The sequence below is a fragment of the Muscardinus avellanarius genome, assembly GCF_963383645.1.
Source record: "Muscardinus avellanarius genome assembly, chromosome: 10".
In the NCBI taxonomy this organism is placed as follows: domain Eukaryota; kingdom Metazoa; phylum Chordata; class Mammalia; order Rodentia; family Gliridae; genus Muscardinus; species Muscardinus avellanarius.
In genome coordinates this window covers 19,187,779-19,205,597 of record NC_137796.1, presented here as the reverse complement: position 1 = coordinate 19,205,597, position 17,819 = coordinate 19,187,779, and the positions used below count along the sequence as shown (strand labels likewise).

General features: G+C 48.1%; 1 protein-coding gene across 1 annotated transcript in view; it reads left to right on the top strand.

Moving 5' to 3' along the window:
* Nucleotides 1-11,199: 11,199 nt before the first annotated feature.
* CES4A (carboxylesterase 4A) overlaps nt 11,200-17,819 on the top strand; it is a gene marked incomplete at its 3' end in the record, with an annotated part of 19,649 nt that continues 13,029 nt past the window's right edge. Inside the window, exons 1-2 of the mRNA XM_080703499.1 lie at nt 11,200-11,245; nt 17,031-17,232. Of these exons, the coding sequence (XP_080559625.1) occupies nt 11,227-11,245; nt 17,031-17,232 (221 nt within the window). The 5' untranslated portion in view covers nt 11,200-11,226. The remainder of the gene's footprint in view (nt 11,246-17,030; nt 17,233-17,819) is intronic.

Sequence of the window (17,819 nt, the reverse complement as noted above, 5' to 3'; positions counted from 1 at the left end):
GGCAGGGCCTGCACCTTCTGGACAGGGGCCAACCCACCGGGCGGCAGAGTCCCAGCAGGGCAGCACCTCCTGCTACAAGAGACTTTTAACTTGAAGCAGGTTGGTATGGGCTCCTGTTGCTTGAAGCATCAGCCACCACAGGACTGCCATAAAACTCCTGAAATGTCACAGACTTGCTTCTCATCTCTGGGGTCTTTGCACAAACTCCTGCTTTCCCAGAAGTGCCTCATCCCCCTGTCTCACAGCAAGGTCCAGCTTATTCCACAAGCTCTCCAGAGGACCCCTCCTCCCAGGAAGCCTGCCCTGCCTCTCTGGAGCCACAGGGGGGCCCCCAGCATGTGTCCATTACAGCACAGCCCTCCCTGGGCTCACATTTTCTGCATCTGGGTCTTTGTCCCTCCCAGAAGAGGTCTCCAGAGGATGGATCAGCCTGACCCTACTCTGCCACTCACACTGGGATCAGGCAGGACCTGGGGTCAGGGGATGTTTGGTGTGACAGACAGAGGGGGGAGGGAGAGAGAGAGGGAGGAAGGGAGGAAGGGAGGGAGGGAGGGAGGGAGGGAGGGAGGGAGGGAGAGGGGTTGTGTTTCTGAGGATGGAATGGAATCCACGGAGGTTCTGCCTCTCAGCTACACCCCAGTCCTTTTTATTTTTATTTTCTTGCAGTATTGGGGATTGAACCCAGAGGCATTCTACCCCTATTTTTTAATTCTTTATTTTGAAACAGGGTCTCACCAAGTTGCAGAGGGCCTCACTAAGTAGCTGAGGCTGGCCGAGAACCTATGATCCTCCTATCTCAGCCTCCCAAGTACTGGAATTATAAGCATACACCACCTACCCAGCTCTTATTTTTTGTTTTGAAACAGGGTCTCACTTAGTTGCTGAGGGCCTTGCTAAGTGGCAGAAGCTATTCTCGAAACTGCCATCTGCAGGACCAAAGCGGGGCCATGACAGGCTTCACCCATACAGCAAACACACTAGGCCTAAGTCTCAGGAATACATCTAACAGTTAAGTGCCAGTTTGGGCACCTGGGTCAGGATGAAAAACTCCCAACCAACCCCAGGAGGCATGAACCAAATGGGAGGCACCAAGTATCCTGTCCTTGCTTGTGATAACAGCAGTAAAATTCCTTTTGGTTTAAAGATAACTCCTTTGTAAATCACAGTCTGAGTGACTGAAATGTATAAAACTGCCTCGGAACAAAGACTCGGGGTCCTTGTCAAGACTCTATTGCATTGGAGGGACTTGGACCCTAGCTCGAGCTAGTCCCACAATAAACCCCCCTTCCTGCCTTTGCATTATTGTGTGATGGTGGTCTCTGTCACCCTGGGATCCCAGACTTTGTATATAACACTATCCACCTGTCTCAGCCCAAGTACTAGGATTACAAGCGTGCCCCACCATGCCTGGCTGAGATTTGTTAATAGTACCTTCTGCGCTTGAGCCCAGTTCCTCCAGATGCCAAAGCCATACTCAGTCCTCTCCCCGAATGCTGTCCACCCTGGCCAGAAGGCCAGCCTCCAAAGGCACTAGGAGCAGCCCAGCCCCCAGAGGCCTCAGACTATAGCAAAGTCCCCTCTGTCTGCGGTGTGGCATTGGCTTCTACACAAGACAGAACAAAATCCAGTGGGGAATTACTTACATGTGTAGGTCAGAATAGTAGACCAGAGGGGCAGACAGCAATAGAAGAGGTTGCTGCTAGCTGGGCATGGCGATGAACACCTGTAATCCCAGTACTTGGGAGGCTGAAACAGGAGGGCCGTAGGTTTGGAGCCAGCCTCAGCAACGTTAGGTCCTCTGCAACTTAGTGAGACCCAGTCTCAAAAATAAGGGCTTGAGGCGTAGCTCAGTGGTAGAATGTACCTAGGCTTAATCCTCAGTACTGGGAAATGGGAGAGAGAGAAAAGAATAAGAAGAGAAGGAAGAAGAAAGAGGAGAAGAAAGGGAAGGGGAAGGAGAGGAAGGAGGAGAAGGAGGAGAAGGAGAAGGAGAAGGAGAAGGAGAAGAAGAAGAAGAAGAAGAAGAAGAAGAAGAAGAAGAAGAAGAAGAAGGAGAGATGGAGAGAGAAGGAGAGAGAGGGAGAGAGAGGGAGGAGGGTGCTCCTGGCAGAGGGGACACCAGGAGCAAGGCCTGGAGGAAAAGTGCATTGCAGAAATGTAGCTCTGTATGGATGGAGAAGTCAGCAGAGATCGGACCGTGAGGGGCTTGTGGGCTACGATGGGGATAGGGGTGGAGGGCAATAGATGGCACTGGACAGATTTTAACCTGGGTTTACCCCTGTGGAAGAGACTGTTGGGGCAGAGCTTGTGGAGCAGGGAAAGCAGAGAGGGGACAGTGCAGGCGTAGAGGTGGATGGAGAGGTGAGCTCATGGGCTCTTGATCTAGCATTCTCAGACATACCTGGTCACCACAAGACACAAAAGTAAGGAGCAGGAAGACTCCCCAGGGGTGGCTTCATGAAGGCCAGCAGGAGCAATCTGGTTTTGTGCAGAGGCCTCTCTCTCAGGCCTGAGGGAGAACCAAATGACAGCCATGGGGTGAAAGGGGGAGCATCGGCGTCTATGTCTCCATCACCCACAAACCCTAGGGTAAACCGGCCAGTAAGCACACAGACCCCCACCCACACACAGGGAGAGAGGAGAATGGCAGGCACCACCGCCAGCATCTGGGGACCACGGCTCTACAGGGACCCCAAGCCTCTTGCCTCTCCATTCTCTCATCCCTAGACTACCTGCCCTGATGCTCATCAAACACGCCTCCCCTGCCTTTCAGAGCATCCTTCATTGATTGATGCCCCTGTCCAAGGATCGAGCAGCCACACATCGCTAAGGGGAGCAAGCCGCACACTTAGCCGTGGCCCTGCAGGGCTGGAAGAGTGGTGTCTAGTGTGAACACCAGGGGGCGCTGCAGGATCAAATGTGCACATCTGGACCCAGCCCTGGGGACAAGGGCCTAGAGATGCTCCCAGGTAGATGTGCACAAGCATGTCCCAAGGCCAAGGTTAGTCACCTGCAGACACACACGCATACTGATAGGGTTCTAATCCAGTTCTACCATTTTTTGGATATGAATCGTTGGGTGAGATCTTTATTGTTTGTGTGTATGTTTGTGGTACTAGGGATTGAAACCAGGGGCATTCTAACTCTGAACCACACCCCAGGCCTTTTTTTTTTTGGTGGTACTAGGAATGGAACCCAGGGGCCTTCTACCTCCGGACTATAATCCCAGACCTATTTTATATTTTATTTGGAGACAGGGTCTCTTAAACCAGCCTCAGCTGGCTTCGAACCTGCGTGATCCTCCTGTCTCAGCCTCCCAAACTCGGGGATTACAAGAATGCGCCACCACGCCCAGCTCACTCCAGGCCTTTTTAATTTTTGTTTTGAAACAGGGTCTCACTAGGTTGCTAAGAAGCTCACTACTTGCTGAGGCTGTCCTAGAACCTGCAATCCTGTCTTAGCCTCCTAAATACTGAGATTACAGATGTGAGCCATCAAGCCTAGCTTTTATTTTTCCCTTTGTGTGTGTGTGTGTGGGGGGGGCGTACTGGGGATTGAACCTGAACCCAGGGGCAGGGGCATTCTATCTCTGAGCTACACTCCAGCCCTATTTTTAATTCTTTATTTTGAAACAGGTCTCACTGAGTTGCAAAAGGCCTCACTAAATAGCTGAGGCTGGCCATGAACCTGGATCCTCCTGTCTCAGCCTCCCAAATGCTGGGATTACAAGTGTGCGCCACCATGCCCAGCTTCTAAGCCTGGCTTTTTTTATCCATTTTGTCGTTCAGTTTTCCCATCCATAGAGTGGGGGTAATGATAGTGACTCCCCTTCACAGGACTTCTGTAAATGTTTGAAAGATCCCTGAAGCCAGGCATGGTGGCCCACAACTGTAATCCCAGTACTTGGGAGGCTGAGACAGGAGGATTATGGGCTCAAATCCAGGCCTAGCAACTTAGTGAGAGTCTCAACAACCTAGTGAGACTCTGTTTTAAAAATAAATAAATAAATAGAAAGGGCTAAGGGTGTAGCTCAGAGGTAAATGCCCCACATCTATAATTCCAGTACTTGGGAGGCTGAGACTAGAGGATCAGTTTCAAAGCCAGCTTCAGCAACTTAACAAGACCCTTTTTCAACATAAAAAAGGAAGCAGAACATGGTGGTGCACTTTCATAACCCCTGTCCCACCAAAAACTAAAAACATAAAAAGGGGTGGGGGTGTAGCCCAGAGGTAGAACACTCCTGGGTTCAATACCTAGTACCAAAGTCAGAAAGTCAAGAGAGGAGAGAGAGAGAGAGAGGGAGGGAGGGAGGGAGAGGGAGGGAGGGAGGGAGGGAGGGAAAGAGAGAGAGAGAAGGAAAAGAGAGAGGGAGAGAGGGAGAGAGAGAGAAGAGAGAAGGAAGAGAGAGAGAAGAGAAGAGAAGAGAAGAGAGAAGGAAGAGAGAGGGAGGAGAGAGAGAGAGAAAGAGAGAGAGAGCGCAATCACTGTCCACAGAGTACACAGAATGGCACCTGGCACCCAGCAATGCTCTATAAGTACTGCCTGATCTAGGTATAGGCACAGACCATTCCCGCTGGAAAAATCATGTGGCTCTGGCGACCATCAAAGATGGGAGAATTGGAAGTGTCTGCATCGTCGTAATTTTAGAATGGGCCTCTCGAACCTAAAAATAACTCTTGGGAGCTGGGCATGGCAGCCAACACCTGGAATCCCAGTACTTGGGAGGCTAAAACAGGAGGGTGTCAGGTTCAAGATCAGTCTCAGCAATTTACGAGACCCTGTTTCCAAATAAAAAAGTAAAAGAGGGTTAGGGGTGTAGCTCAGAAGTAGAAAACCCCTGGTTTCAATCCCCAGCACCACACACAAAAATAATGTCTATGCTACACAGGTAGACTTTTTTTCTTGTTATTATTCCTTAAAGAATACAGTCTAATAACTATTTACATAGCATTTACATTGTACTAGGTATCATAACTAATCCAGGGATGATTTAAGGTATATTTGAGGGAACTGGTCATGGTGGCACAAGTTTGTAATCCCAGTACTTGAGAGGCTAAGACTCTCATTAACCTAGCAAGATCCTGTGTCAAACTAAAAATAAAATAGGGCTGAGAGTATAGCTAGGAGGTAGAACGTCCCTGGGTTCAATCCCTAGGAGAGAGAGAAAAAAAGAGAGAGAAGACGGAGAGAAAGGAAGGAAGGAAGGAAGGAAGGAAGGAAGGAAGGAAGGAAGGAAGAGACTGTATTGGGGGAAGCTGAGGGTAGTGGCACATGTCTATAAACCCAGTACTTGGGAAGCTGAGACAGGAGGATTGCAGACTTCAGGCAAGTGTGCTATAACTTAATAAGACTCTGTCTTAAAATAAAAAATAAAAAGGGTCAGGTATATAGCTCAGAGGTAGAAAATAACCTGGGTTCAGTACTGAGTACCACAAAAATAAAAACAAATAAATACAAAAAAGTACAAAATAGCCAGGCATGGTATACTGGTAGTATAATCCCTGTACTTGGGAGGCTAAGACAGGAAGATTGCAGGTTCAAGGACAGCCTCAGCAACTCTGAGGCTGTCAGCAACTTAGCAGGATCCTGTTTCCAAATATAAAATAAAACAGGGCTGGGGTTATAGACTAGAGACAGGATGCCCCTATATTCTATTCCCAGCACCATAAAAATAAAAAAGTAAAAAGTAAAAATAAGGTATATTGAAAAGTGTGTGCAGGTTACTATACCATATTACATAAGCAATTTAGCTATCTTGGACTTTAACATTCTCAAGAATCCTGAATCCATCCACCATGGACACCCAGGACAACAGGATTCTTGACAACAGCTAAAGCAACACACTTCATAGTATTTAAAGTGATTGGCTCGCTGGGCATGGTGGCGCACGATTGTAATCCCAGCATTCTGGAGGCTGAGACCTGGAGGATCGCGGTTCGCAGACAGCCTCGGCTACTTAGTGAAGCCCTCTGCAACTTAGTGAGACCCTGTTTCAAAATAAAGAATAAAAAAAAATAGGGCAGAGGGTGTAGCTTGGAGGTCAAATGCCCCTGGGTTCCATCCCCAGACCCGCAAAAAAAAAAAAAAAAAAAATTAAAGTGATTGACTTTTATTAACCCATTTATTCTTTACTACAAGCTGGGGAGATCAGTACTATTCTGTTTATGGTTTTGTTTCTGTTTTTGTTTTACAGTACCAGAGATTGAACTTGGGGCACTATGCTATATTCTAGCCCTATTTTTTTCCCCCCTTGATACTGAGAATTGAACCCAGGAGCATTCTACCTCCAAGCTACACCCCAACCCTATTTTTAATTTAATTTTATTTTATTTTATTTTATTTGCGGGTCTGGGGATGGAACCCAGGGGCATTCGGCCTCCGAGCTACACCCTCTGCCCTATTTTTTATTATTTATTTTGAAACCGGGTCTCACTGAGTTGCAGAGGGCCTCACTAAGTAGCTGAGGCTGTCTGCGAACCAGGATCCTCCAGTCTCAGCCTCCCGAATGCTGGGATTACAAGCATGCGCCACCACGCCCGGCATTAATTAATTTTTTGAAACAGTCTCACTAAGTTGCTGAGGATTTTATTAAATTGCTAGGACTGACCTCGAACCTTCGACCCTCCTTCCTCAAACCTGTGATCTTCCTGTCTTAGCCTCCCACGTAGTAGTACAACCACAGGTGCAGTTTAGCTGGGAACTCTTCTTATGCTCATCTCACACAAGGGGGAAACCGAGATTCAGAGGAGGAAGTGATTTATTTGCCCAAGGTCACACTGCTAGTAAGAAAGAGGCAGCTGTAGGATTCAAACCCAGGCGACCTGGCTCATAACCACCATCCCAAACTGGCTGCGGCTGCGGTAGAAGCCTGTGGGATGTGTTCTTACTGGCTCTGTAGAGCAGTAGAGTCTGTAGCTATAACGCCCCTTCTTCGCCCCGTACCCTTTAGTTGTGTTGGAACAAGGCTGTTTCAACAAGCCTTTAGGACGCTCATCACGTAAACAATTGTGTGTGTTTTGGACGGTCTCACAGACCAAATTTCTCGGTCAAAGGATACACGCAGTTGCAGTGTTCTTGCTCCATGTTGTCTAACAACTTTTGGAGAAAGAGAGGTCACGTCACTGACACATTTAATATCACCTGCTCTGTCAGCAGGAAGAGGACACTGACGCGCCACCCAAGACTCCAAGCCTCATCAGCACATGAGGATTTTCTGGAAAATGGTCAGAGAACCACGTGCATACTTCCTGGGCCCCTCGGCTATTTGAGGCTTGAGAAAAAGTTAGAGTTAGAGGGTGTGGTGGCTCGCAGCTGTAATCCTAGTACTTGGACAGGAGGATCGCAGGTTCAAGAACAGCCTTAGAAACCAGGCAAAACTCTCAGCAACCTAGCAAGACACTGTTTCAAAATAAAAATTAAAAATAGGGCTAAGGAGTATAACTTGGAGGTAGAATGTCTCTTGAGTTCAGTTTCCATTACCATAAATAAATAAATAAATAAATAAATAAATTAATTAATTAAATAAAAATAAAGCTGGGGGTGTAGCTTTGAGACAGAATATCCCTGGGTTCAAGCCCCAGTACCAAAGAGCGGGGAGAAAGAGAGAGAAGCAAGCCTGTAATCCTAGCTACTCCATGGGCTGAGGCAGGAGGATCTCAAGTGTGAGGCTAGGCTGGACTACTTAGCAAGACATTATGTCAAAATAAAAAAAGGGAACTGGAGAGCTGGGCGTGGTGGCGCCGGCTTATAATCCCAGCATTTGGGAAGCTGAGACAGGAGAAATCTCAGTTCGCGGACAGCCTCAGCTACTTAGTGAGGTACTTTGCAGCTCAGTGAGACCCTGTTTCAAAATAAAGAATAAAAAAATAGGGTCGAGGGTGTCACTCAGAGGTAGAATGCCCCTGGATTTCATCCCCAGTTCCACAAAAGAAAAAAAAAAAAAAAAGGAATTGGGGTTGTAGCTCAATGGTACAGTACTTGCCTAGCATGCCTGAGGCCCTGGACACAATTCCCAGTACAAAAAAAAAAAAAAGAAAAGAAAGGAAGCCAGGTGTACACCTGTAATCTCATTATTTAGGAGGCTGAGATAGGAGGATCACATGTCCAAAAGCCAGCCCCAGCAATTTAGCAAGACCCTCAGCAACTTCCTGTTTCAAAATAAAAAAACAGAGCCGGGCGTGGTGGCGCACGCTTGTAAACCCAGCACTGGGGAGGCTGAGACAGGAGCGCGCAGGTTCGCAGCCAGCCTCAGCAACTTAGTGAGAGCCTGTGTCCAAATAAAATATAAAACAGGTCTGGGAGTATAGCCCGGAGGTAGAAAAGCCCCTGGGTTCCACCTCCAGTACCACCACCACCCCCAAAAAATGGGACTAGCTCAGAAGTAGAATGCCCCTGGGTTCAATCCCCAGTACCACACACACACACACACCAAAAAAATAATAATAATAATAATAATAAAATAAGGCGGAGGGCATAGTTCAGAGGTAGAACACCCCTGGGTTGTGCCAGTGCCAAGAAAGGAAGAGAGGGAGGGAAAGAGGAAAAAAGGAAGGAAGGAAGAAAGGGTGATGCTGGGGAGGAGTTGAGGGGGGTTTTCTTCAGTCAGAACCGCTGCCTCCCATGAATCCTCACCGCCTCCTCCCCTCAGGCCTCTGGACACTGTTTTCCTGAGGCCATGGGAAGATGAGTCGTGCTGCCCACCATGTGGCATCAGCCAACCAGAGCCTGGCCCCACCAGAGGAGATGGCAGAGCCCACCATATGGATGGGGAGCTGGACGGCCACCCGATGGCCCTACCTTCAGGGGCGGGGCAACAGCTGGAAGGCTGCCTGCCTAGGCCCTGCAGGATGGTGACCAGGGGTCACCTCAGGCCTGTCCCAGGCCCTCCTTAAGGGCAACAATGGCTGCGCAGAGGATAGAGAGGAATCTGGGGACACAGGAACAGAAAGATTCATCAAGTCTCAGAAAGCATCTGCCAGTGTGGTGGTGCACCCCTGTAATTTCAGTAGTTGGGCCGTTAAGTTAGGAGGATGGCAGGTTTGGGGCCAGACTTAGTGAAAGAGTGAAACCCTGTTTCAAAATTTAAAATGAAGCTGGGTGTGGTGGCGCACGCTTGTAATCCCCGCGCTTGGGAGGCTGAGACAGGAGGATCGCACGGGTTCGAAGCCAAGCCTCAGCTACTTAGTGAGGCTCTCAGCAACTTAGTGAGACCCTGTTTCCAAATAAAATATTAAAAAAGGTCTGGGAGTATAGCCCAGAGGTAGAAAGCCTCTGAGTTCCACCCCCAGTACCACCAAAAAAAAAAAAAATTTTCTAAATTAAATAGGGATGGGTAGCTCAGAGATAGAGTGCCTTTGGGTTCAATTCCCATTTAGGAAAACAAAAAGGCACCCAGGAACGGTTGGAATGCAGAACCAGCCCAAGTCCCCTGCCCTTGTTCTTGGCTGGACCTTGCCCACAAAAAGGAACATAATTTGAAGGCAGTGAGAAGGTGCAGGGAAAGCCAGAGAGAAATGTAACTCCGCCGTGCCCACCTCCCGTCCAGCCCCTGGCTACTGTCCCTCTATAAATATTAACACCGCAGACCAAGGGACGGCCATCTCTAGCTCTGGACATAGCCCGCATTTTCCCTTGAATGTCTCTGCTTTCTTAAATAAATCTCTACCTCTACCTCCTCTGCCTCTAACTGACACATCCTTAAATTCTTTTCTGTGATGTCTGTCAAGAACCACATGTATCCTGAGTTGAAGTCTCACTCTCTGGAAACTTTTGGAACCTCTTCCGGTGACAACAGCATTTTCCTTGTGCTTGAGGAAGGATCATAAATATGGGAACTGTGAGAGAGTTCAAAACAAAAAATAAAAAGGGCTGAGGTATGTCTTAACGGTAGAATGTCCCTGGGTTCAATATCCAGTATCACAAAAAAAAAAAGAAAAAAGAAAAAGAATTTCCTTCATACATTAAACCATTAATAACCGTAAAAAGAAAAAGAAAAAAGAACTGCCTGTATCCCTGTCTTTTGCCCTCCTCCACAGAAGCCCATCAGACCACCCACACTGGCTCCCGTGGCTCCACACGTCAGCAGAGTCTTCCTTTGCCTAGCCAGTCTCCTGCTCATCCTCAAAAGATGAGAGCCGTGCATGGCGGCACACACTTCTAATCCCAGTACTTAGGAGGCTGAGACAGGAGAATTGCAGGTCCAGGACAACCTCAGCAAGTAGTTAGACTCTCATCAACCTAGTGAGACCCTGTTTCAAATTAAAAATTTTAAAAAATAGGGCTAAGGTACAGCTCAAAGGTAGAATGCCCCTGGGTTCAATTCCCAGTACCAAAAGAGAACCAACAAAATAATAAATAGCTGTGCATGGTGGCACGTGCCTGTAATCCCAATACTTGGGAGGCTAGAACAAGAGGATTGCAGGTTCCAGACTAGCCTTAGCAACTTAGTGAGACTCGCAGAAACCTATCGAGACCTTGTCTCAAAAGCAAAAACATAAGAAGGGCTTGGGGGTGTAGCTCGGAAGTAGGATACCCCTGGGTTTAATTCCCAGGACTATATGCACACACAAAAAAAAATAAGTAAGAATTCTAAGATTAGATCTTTTCCAAGAAACTTTCCTTCCCACCACACTGCGCCGGGCTCCCCTCCCGCCCCTAAGGAACCCTCCTCATGGTTGCTTCCAGGTTGGGCTCCCCCAGCTGGACTGTGCGCCCGAGACAACAGCCCCCATGTTGACTTCCTGCAGCCGGCCTGCTGCTCTGGAATGGTCCTGGCAGAGCGTCAGGGCTAGGCATGCCTGGAGAAGCTTGACATTGCAGAGAGGAGCAGGGAGGCCCTTAAATCCAGAGGGGAAACACAAGGATTGAGGGGTCAAGTGACCCGGTGTTCTCTTCGTCTTAGCACCTACTGTGTGCTCAGAGCTTGACCCACATTAGCCAAAGTTAAGCCATTGTATAGATAAGCAAATTGGTCAGGGACCGTAGGCGGGTCAGTTTGTCACCACAAAGCTGTGGGGGCTGGTCTGGAGCTGGTCATGACTCCTCCCATCCCAGGACCTGCTGATAGGACTTGGAGAAGATAAAAGTGAGGCCTCCTTGCGCTGGTGAACTGCAGTCACCGCCACTCTTGACACCATGATGTTGTTGGTATCACGCCAGCCGGAGGCAGAAGCTGGAGCTGTCCGGAGCCCGAGGTGGATTCCAGGCTTGAGCCTCACCCTCTGCCTGATGGTGCAGACAGCCATGGGTAAGACCCTCAGTCCTTCCTGGGGGTATCAGGCGAGAGGGCCCCCAGGAGGCCCCAGCTCCCCCTCTCCTGGGACAGCGGGGCAGGAGCTCTCAGAGCAGATCTGAGCAGATGGAGGGCGGTGTTTCAGGGCACTAAACCACTCACCAGCTGGAAGTCTAGCGAAGTCCTTTGTCCTTGTTGAACCCAAGGGCCGCTCTGCAAAGTGGCTAGTGCACCTTCTGCCTCCAGAACATGAAGATCCCACAACGTCTTTCTCTCTCTCTCTCCTTCCTGCCTTCTTTCTCTAAGCAAGAGTCCTGCTTCTGCCCCTCTCTCTCCTATGTGGACCTCTGCCACGTGTGCAATTCTTTCCAGTGTGTGTGTGTGTGTGTGTGTGTGTGTGTGTGTGTGGCACCGGGGATTGAACCCAGAGGCCTTTTACTTCTGGGCTAAACCCCCAGCCCAATTTTATCTCTTATTTGAAAACAGAACATCACTAAGTTTTGGAGGGCCTTGCTAAGTTATGGGGGCTGGCTTTGAACCTGTGATCCTCTTGTCTCAGGCTCCCAAGTACTGGGATTACAAGCATGTGCCACCATGCCCAACTTCCAATGTCTTTCTTTTATAAATTACTATAATTGTTTTTTGCTGTGACAATATAATGCATTAACAAAAAAAATGAGGTATAAAATATATAGCAAGATGCACATACGTGTGTGTGTGTGTGTGTGTGTCCCCAAGCTACACCTCCAGCCAATTTTTATTTTATTTTATTTTATTTTATTTTATTTTATTTTATTGGTACTGGGGATGGAATCCAGGGTCTTTCTACCTCCTGCTACACTCCCAGATCTATTTTATACTTTATTTGGAAACAGGGTCTCAGTAAGTTGCTGAGAGCCTTACTAAGTAGCTGAGGCTGGCTTTGAACATGTTCAGTCCTCTTGTCTCATCCCCCCAAGTGCTGGGATTACAAGCGTGTGCCACCACTCCTGGCCTTTATTTTTATTTTGAAACAAGGTCTTGCTAGGTTGATGAGAATCTTACTACTTGTTGAGGCTGCCCTCAAACCTGTGATCCTCCTGTCTCAACCTCCCAAGTCCTGGGATTATAGGTTTGCACCACTGCACCCAGCTAAGATGCACATATTTTAACTACACAACTACATAGTGTAGCTGGGCGTGGTGACACACACTTGTAATCCCAGCATTTGGGAGGCTGAGACAGGGGGATCATGGTTTACAGACAGCCTCAGCTACTTAGTGAATCCCTTTGCAACTCAGTGAGATGCTGTTTCAAAATAAAGAATAAAAAGTAAGTCTGGGGGTGTAGCTCAGAGGTAGAATGCCCCTGGGTTCAATCCCCAGTAATCCTGGCTTCTGTTTTTTATTTTTATTTTGAAACAGGGTCTTGTTAGGTTGGTAAGTCTCACTATTTTCTCAGGCTATCCTCGAACCTACAATCCTTCTGTCTCAGCCTCCCAAGTACATGGTGTGCACCACCATGCCCAGCATTTTTTTCCACTTAAAATCTTATTTATGAAGCTGGGCATCATGGCATACACTTGTAATCCTAATACTTGGAAGGCTAAGACAGGAGGATCACAGGTTCAAGGACAGCCTCAGCAAGTAGTGAGACTCTTATCAACCTAGCGAGACACTATTTCAAAATAAAAAGAAAATAAGGCTGAGGGTGTAGCTCAGATGTAGAATGTCCCTGGGTTCAATCCCCAGTAACACAAAAACAATCTTATTGAAGGCATATTATAGCTTGAGTTTATAGTTACATTTTTTTTTTTTTTTTTTTGGTGGTACTGGGGGTGGAACCCAGAGGCTTTCTACCTCCGGGCTATACTCCCAGACCTATTATATATATATATATATTTTGGAAACAGGGTCTCACTAAGTTGCTGACAGCCTCACTAAGTAGCTGAGGCTGGCTTCGAACCTGTGTGACCCTCCTGTCTCAGCCTCCTAAATGCTGGGATTACAAGCGTGCGCCACCATGCCCGGCTTACATTTATATTATTTGGTCCCCATAGATAAATGATGTTTCTAGTATCCACTAAGTTCAGAATGACTGTGTGTGTGTGTGTGTGTGTGAGAGAGAGAGAGAGAGAGAGAGAGAGAGAGAGAGAGAGAGAGAGAGAGAGACAGACAGACAGACAGACAGACAGACAGAGAAACAGAGAGATACTGGGAATGAACCCAGGGGCATTCTACCTCTGAGCTACACCCCCAGCCTGGTTTTATTTCTTATTTGGAAACAGAGTCTCACTAAGTTATGGAGGACCTCACTAAGTTGATGAGGCTAACTTTGAACCTGCGATCCTCCTGTCTCAGCCTCCCTCCCAAGTACTGGGATTACAAGCATGAGCCACCATGCCCAGCTAGAATGGTCTTTTTTTTTTTTAATGCTTCTGACTATTTTATCAGGGAGGGACCCAAATGTGGAATTACTGAGTCAAAGTGTGCAAACATTTTATGGCTCTTCATACATTTTGCCAAATTTTGTTCCCAAGGGTTTGTATCCATTTATCCTCCTCCACCAAGAGCATAAGTGAATGCCCTTTTCACTGTATCATCACCAGAATTGGGTAGCATCATTTTTAAAATTTTTAGGTGGCAGCTATCACTCCAAGTTTGTTTTTGTTTTTTTTTTGGGGGGGTTGTTTTGCAGGTTTCAGGGCATTCTACCTCCAAGCTACACCCCCTGCCCTATTTTTATTCTTTATTTTGAAACAGGATCTCACTAAGTTGCAGAGGGCCTCACCAAGTAGCTGAGGCTGGCCAAAAACCAAGATCCTCCAGTCTCAGCCTCCGGACTGCTGGGATTACAGGAGTGTGCCACCACGCCCGGCTTCCAAGTTTTAATTAGTGCTTTATGACTTTATTTATTTTATTTATTTATTTATTTATTTATTTATTTATTTATTTGTGTGTGTGTGTGGTACTGGGGTTCCTGGAAGCCCTTCTACCTCTGGGCTACACTCCCAGACCCATTTTTACATTTTTTTTTTAATTTGGAAACAGGGTCTCCTAAGCCAGCGCGTGCAGCTGGCTTCGTAACTGAGCGATCCTCCTGTCTCTGCCTCCCAAGCGCGGGGATTACAAGCGTACGCCACCACGCCCGGCGCTTTATGACTTTAATTAGTGCTTTATGACTAGTAAGGTGGGTAGTGTTTCCCTAAGTGCTTCCAGGTCGCTACTGCGTAGCAGAGCTGAGATCAGGACCACTCCACAGCAGCCTTGTGAGCAGTCTAGAGCCCTCTGTTGCATGGGTAGGGGAGTGGACAGACACCACAGTTTAGAATAAGGCTCTGATGTAAGATACCCTGCATGCAGCCTTGGCAAGTTTTACCTGATTCCGAGCTTCTATTTCAGCATCTGTATAGTACAAGCATGTGCCACCATGCCCGGCTCAGGATAGCAGGTTTGAGGCCAACCTCAGCAACTTAGCAAGAGACTCTATTTCAAATAAAAATATAAAAGGGCCTTGGGGTACTGGCACACACCCATAATCTCAGTACTTGGGAGGCTGAGGCAGGAGGATCGCAGGTTCAAAGTCAGCCTCAGCAATTTAGTAAAAGCAAGTTTCCAAATAAAAAAGAAAATGGCCGGAGGTGTAACTCAGATGTAGAATGCCTCTTGGGTTCAATCCCCAGCACCATACATACACACAAAAAGACTGGGGGTGTAGCTTGAAGATAGAATGCCCCGAGTTGAATTCCCAGTATAAAAATGGAGATCCACAAATCATAACTGTTGACGACTCCATCATGAGTGGCCCCTGAGTTCAGAAAAAAAGCAGGTAATGTATAAGATGTTGGCCTCCTGCCGGGCGTGGTGGCACAGGCTTGCAATCCCCGCGCTTGGGAGGCGGAGACAGGAGGATCACACAGGTTCGAAGCTAGCCCTCACTAGCTTAAGAGACCCTGTTTCCAAATAAAAATATAAAATAGGTCTGGGAGTGTAGCCCGGAGCTAGAAGGGTTTCCAGGAACCCCAGTACCACCAAAAAAAAAAAAAAAAAAAAAAATGTTGGCCTCCTGGCTCTACCCCATGAGACCACAGGCTGGTCACTGCCTCTCTGGGGGCCTTTGGACCTTCCCTGGCTCCTTCAGAGTGAATAAGAAGCCCATGTGAAAGGGCTTTGGAAGCTGCAAATGGCCCCTTGCCCTGCTCACCTGCCTCTGTGCCAACGTGCCAACTGTATAGTCTCTTCTTTGTTTGTACAAGATATGGGGAGACCTGGGGCCGTGGGCAGGGAAGTGTTTTCAATCACCTGCAGCTGGGAGTGTAAGAGTGTGCTCTAGCACACCAATTCCAAATGCTGTTTCAAAAAAGTTGCAGCCAAATCTCCTAGAGAAATTTGCAAATCTAATTTCCTGTCACAACCCTGAGGTCCAGTTAGGGAGTGGGAGGTGGTTACGAGGACTCTGCGTGACTGAGCAAGCCCCAAATGGTTCTGATGCACAGCCAGGTTTGGTCATCGCTTACATCAGATTTGCTTTCTAAGGAGGCTAAGGGTGGCGGCAAAGGGCACTTCAGGAAGGCGTAATGGTTGAGAGGCCTCACCAAACCCTCGGCAAAGGAAATGGGGCAGGGTGAAAGAGGACTGGGTTCAGCGTGGTCGAGGTCGCATCTGTGCCAAGGGGTAATGGCGGGGGTATACTTGCACTGCGCATGCTCCGGTGCCCACCTGAGAGCACTGCTATGTGAATGTATGTTGCGAATGAGTGCATTGTAACCAGTATACAAATGCTAGGAGTACGCGTGTGTGATTCCTACCCAGAAACAAACCAGGCAAACAAGAAAAGAGGCACAGCCATATTGATATCAGACAAACAGAAATCAAAATAAATGATATTTATTTATTTATTTATTTACTTACTCATTACTTACTTACTTTGGGGCACTGGGGATGGAACCCAGGGACATTTGACCTCCAAGCTACACCCCCTGCCCCATTTTGTATTCTTTATTTTGAATCAGGGTCTCACTGAGCTGCAAAGGGCCTCACTAAGTAGCTGAGGCTGTCCACAAACCGTGATCCTCCCGTCTCAGCCTCCTGATCCTGGGATTACAAGCATGCGCCACCACGCTGGCTTTTTTTTTTTTTTTTTTTAAACAGGATCTTGCTAAGTTGCTGAGTCTGGCCTCAAACCTGTGACTCTCCCATCTCAGCCTCCCAGGTACTGAGATTACAGGCATGTACCACCATGCCCTGCATAGCACATTTATTGACATGATATGATGCCAAAAGAAGTAGATCATGTAATAGAGATGAACTTTAATGCACCTAACAATATGACTGGTATCTCAAATAATGAGACACAAATTCTGAGAGAAGCACAAGAAAATGGACAGAAACCAGGCGTGGTGGCGCACACTTGTCATCTCAGTGCTTGGGAGGCTGACACAGGAGGATCACAGGTTCAAAGCCAGCCTCAGTTACTTAGTGAAGCCTCTGCAACTTTGTGAGACCCTGTTTCCAAATAAAAATAAATAGGGCTAGGGGTATAGCTCAGAGGTAGAATGCCCCCAGGTTCCACCCCCAGTACTGAGATAGAAAAGAGGGGGAGGAGGGAAAGAGGGAGGGAGGGAGGGAGGGAGGGAGGGAGGGAGGGAGGGAGAGAGAGAGAGAGAGAGAGAGAGAGAGAGAGAGAGAGAGAGAAAGAGAAAGCATCGAGCTTTTTGACTGTTATGAAAGGCGGTAGCTGGTTCCCATGGCAGAGGAACCAGCGTCCCCTCTGCAGCTGAGAGAGGCTGAGCTGGGGTGACTCTTCTGCCTTCTCTTCCCAGGTGCCCTGCACATCAAGGAGCCTCTAGCTATCACCAAATATGGGACCCTCCAAGGGCAGCAGATGCATGTGGGGAAGACGCCCCTCCATGTCTTCCTAGGAGTCCCCTTCTCAAGACCGCCTGTGGGTGCCCGCAGGTTCGCTCCTCCCGAGCCCTTGGAGCCCTGGAAAGGAATCAGAGATGCCACCACCTACCCACCTGCGTAAGAGCCGGAGGGCTGTCAGCTGGGAGGTGGGCAGACGCTGAGGAGGGTGGTGGGCCCGTGTCTGCCTCTGAATGGGGCTTTGAACAACTCACTGAGAACACACATGTGAACACAGGCAGGCCTGGGGAGCATTCTGGGTCTCAGTTTCCGAACCCGTACAATGTGGCAATGGGTCCAAGTGGTACGTAAGGTGCTGAGAATTCTGTTCTTAGTTTGTACAGGAGGTCTCCAGGCAAGGGGGAGGTGGCCATGGACTGTCCCAAGTGGAAAGCCACGTTTTCTAAGTGAGTCTAAGTGAGTGTGTGTGAGTTCTCTCACACACACTCACACCATACACACTGGTACCCCCATCCCCACAGTGAGCCCTGAGCGCTCTGGGGCTCCTGTCCCCAAACAAATGCACATGGGGCCACCAGCCCTTCCTGCAGAGGGAGCTCTAAGATGGGAAGACTCTGACTCCGTTTCAGTTTTGAAGCTCAGCTTCAGCACGGCTCAAGTCCTGAGTCACACAGCAAGATTAGGACATGACTGCCCTTTGAAGTAATGGTCTTGGCAGTTTACCCAGAACAAGTCTATTTACTGTT